The sequence below is a fragment of the Apis dorsata genome, unplaced genomic scaffold (assembly GCF_000469605.1).
Source record: "Apis dorsata unplaced genomic scaffold, Apis dorsata 1.3 scaffold_305, whole genome shotgun sequence".
Taxonomy (NCBI): Eukaryota; Metazoa; Arthropoda; class Insecta; order Hymenoptera; family Apidae; genus Apis; species Apis dorsata.
The window spans coordinates 196,834-200,082 of NW_006263577.1; the positions used below are offsets into that span (position 1 = coordinate 196,834).

The following is a 3,249-nucleotide window of genomic DNA, read 5'->3' on the forward strand; positions in this document are numbered from 1 at the left end:
ATTATGAATGGGAGCGCGACCTTTATTTTTCTTGGAAATGCGTACTACGTTTTTTTCCAGGAATCGCGTCTGTCGCTTGTCTGGAGTTTGGGATAGGTCAGTGAGACGAGATGCGAGCGAGAGGTCCGAGTAAGCGACGAGCACAGAGATAGTAAACGAACTAAAAATTACCCTTTTCTTTGCACGACGATATCTCGGGAACCGGAAGTCGTATCGGGATAAATGAAAAAGCGTTTCAAAGAGTAAGGTTCCACGCTTCTAACGATCGTTCACTCGTTGACCGGAAGTCGCTATTCCCGGAGTTAGAGCGATTCAAAGTTTTTCTAATTTTAATAGAGTTTAATCGGATTCAAGGCAAACGATTAAAAATTCCCTTTTCTTTGCACGATGATATCTCGAGAACCGAAAGTCGTATCGGGATAAATGAAAAAGCGTTTCAAAGAGTAAGGTTCCACGCTTCTAACGATCGTTCACTCGTTGACCGGAAGTCGCTATTCTCGGAGTTATAGCGATTCAAAGTTCTTCTAATTTTAATAGAGTTTAATCGGATTCAAGGCAAACGGATTAAAAGTTCTCTTTTCTTTGCACGATGATATCTCGGGAACCGAAAGTCGTATCGGGATAAATAAAAAGGCGTTTTAAAGAGTAAAGTTTAACGCTTTTGATGATCTTTCATCCATTAATCAGGAATTATTATCTTCAAAATTATAGCGGTTTAAATTTTTTCTAATTTTAATAGAGTTTAATCGAGTTTCAAACTAAATTACATGAATGATATATGTTCAATATGTTCATATGTTATGAAAGAATATTGCTTACAACGATTTAACTAATGATATATATTATGGAGACTGGATTAAAATTGCAGAAGAATTTCTTTGATACAATAAATATTTACAAAAGTGTAGGAAACGAGCATTCAGATATAAGAATTTAGAGTAGAGAATTATTACCGAGCTGTAAAAAAAAACCTTCCGAAGATTTAATTTAATCCCATGTTCACAATAGTGGCAGGCATAAAAAATGCTGACAACGGCACAGTGAGAGAAATTCGTGGCTTGTATTACGACAAAAGGAAGCGTTCCCTGGGTGGGCTATAAGCAACGAGATATGTGAAGGAACCAATTTACTGCTCAACCTGCCCTGTGAAACCGCAACCCAGTTCGAGCGTATATTTCACTTTCATGAAAAGTAAATTTAGCGCTAGATTATTTCAATTTCGTCCAATCTTGTTGCTTGATTGCGCTTTATTGATTCCACAGGATTCCATTAGAAAACGTAAAATACTCGATTTAAAAACTCGTACTCGTAGAAGCAGGATTAAATAATAACCCTATATAACAATTTAAAAAATATAAATTAGAATTAAAAGAATAAAATATTTCAAAATAAGGAATCTCTCGCAATATTGTATAAATTCATCGATTTTTTCAAGTTACAAATTGCTTCAACCAGATGTATAACAAAGCAAATAAATTGAACGTTCAGATTGAAAATTATCAATTGAATCATAAAGATAAGAAATGAATGGACAATTTTTACTTAAAAAATAATTGAATATAAAATCTTAACAAGTTGACAGATTATTCTGCGCGAAAATTAAAGAATTCGAGAATCGTGAAATTCATCGAATTCGATTCGCGAACGCGTGCGTGTGAACCGGTCGGGCGCGTTGCAGTCAATTTTCGCCGACAAAAGCGTGCTGCCGTCAACGTTTCAACCTGTAGACAAATACGTCGGAATACGTCTTCCTCGCGTGTCGCTTTAACAAGGATTTCGATTTCCTCGAAATTTTATTTTCCAAGTTTGCCGGAATGCTCCATTTCCGCCGTGACACCCGCGAACTTTCACATGCCCTTGTCATGCAATGCCGCTCAACCCCTCTTCCGGAAGTTATTCACGCGATCTCGAAGATCGTCTGAGAATATGAGTCTCGAGGGAACACGCCTCTAATTTGCAGGCTCGAAATAGCGGCTTTCTTCGAATCCTGCTTCGCACGAATTTCACTTTGAAACTCGAAACAAACAATTTTTTTCTGTTTTATTTTTCCAATTGGAAGATTAATATATATATATATCTTTTTTTTCTTTTTATTTGGATTTAATTAAGATCAAGTGGGAATAAATTACTTTTGATAAAATAGAAATTTTGATATTTCAATTATTTAATTTAATAGATATTTTATTTTCCAGGCGAAACAAATGGCAATTGTATCGTTATAACTAACAATTGTGAAACAATTATCATTTGATTTACAATTAGTAGTTGAGCAATATAAAATTGAATTGGAAAAGGTTAAGAGCTTAACGAGCAGAAAAAAATTTAAAAGTTTCATTCTATTTCTAATACACGCGTGATAAATCTAAATCTGGTTCTAGAAAGTAAATCCATAGATTAGATTAGTAGTTCCAAGAGATTAGATTCCAAGTAAGTGACGTGTCAGACTAAAAATTCAATGATGATCGATAAACCGTTTAATTAACGATTTTAATTACGAGTCTATCAATTGTTAACGAAAGATACTTCAAGAAATTGGCTGATACGGTGAAAAGTTAGAAATTTACTTAGAATCCAGATTATCATCCGATTACCAATCAAGTAGAACCAATTAGAGTAGAAGTTAGAATTTTGCTGATTGCTAAACTCGTATAAACTTTGATAATTAATTGTTCTGTTTCTCGTTTGTTTCAGGTAATGAAAACCAGTATATATCCATCTTCTTCCATCTTATTCTTGATCGAGTTTCGAAAACAATATTCCTATCATAATCCTTCTACTATACTTCTACTAAAAAGTAAGTCAATCTTTTACGAATAATTATACACATACTCGTACATACAATCCATAATATAAATTTAACAAGAAATCTTTCAAAATTCTAATTACCAACAAAACAAAATTTTCCAAAATCAACTAAAAAATATCTCGCAATTTTATCCTCTACTCCAACATTTATCACCATATTATACAAACTAATGAATACATCGACTATATCAAAACTCGAAATATCGAAATCCAACCAGATTATTTTTCGCCCCGACAAAGTATCTCCATCCATCCATCGGCGTGTGCGAGACACGCGAGAAACCAAACGAACCTATTTCTGTCTGAAAGCGAAACCTTTTTACTCGAAGCGAGCCATCACCACCACCACCATCACCACCTTATCCACGGCCAACGTTCCTCGTGACTTGGGCGCGAGGTTCGGCCGGGACGATATTGAAATTATGCGCGCAATGCCCGAGGCGG

At 35.0% G+C, this 3,249-nt stretch overlaps 1 protein-coding gene across 1 annotated transcript in view; it reads left to right on the forward strand.

Annotated features, from left to right (window-relative positions):
* Positions 1-2,789, forward strand: part of LOC102677113 (fat-like cadherin-related tumor suppressor homolog) — a 68,048-nt gene extending 65,259 nt beyond the window's left edge. The window contains 1 exon segment of the mRNA XM_031511320.1: positions 2,692-2,789. Coding sequence (XP_031367180.1) covers positions 2,692-2,768 — 77 coding nt within the window. The 3' untranslated portion in view covers positions 2,769-2,789.
* The last annotated feature ends 460 nt before the right edge of the window (positions 2,790-3,249 follow it).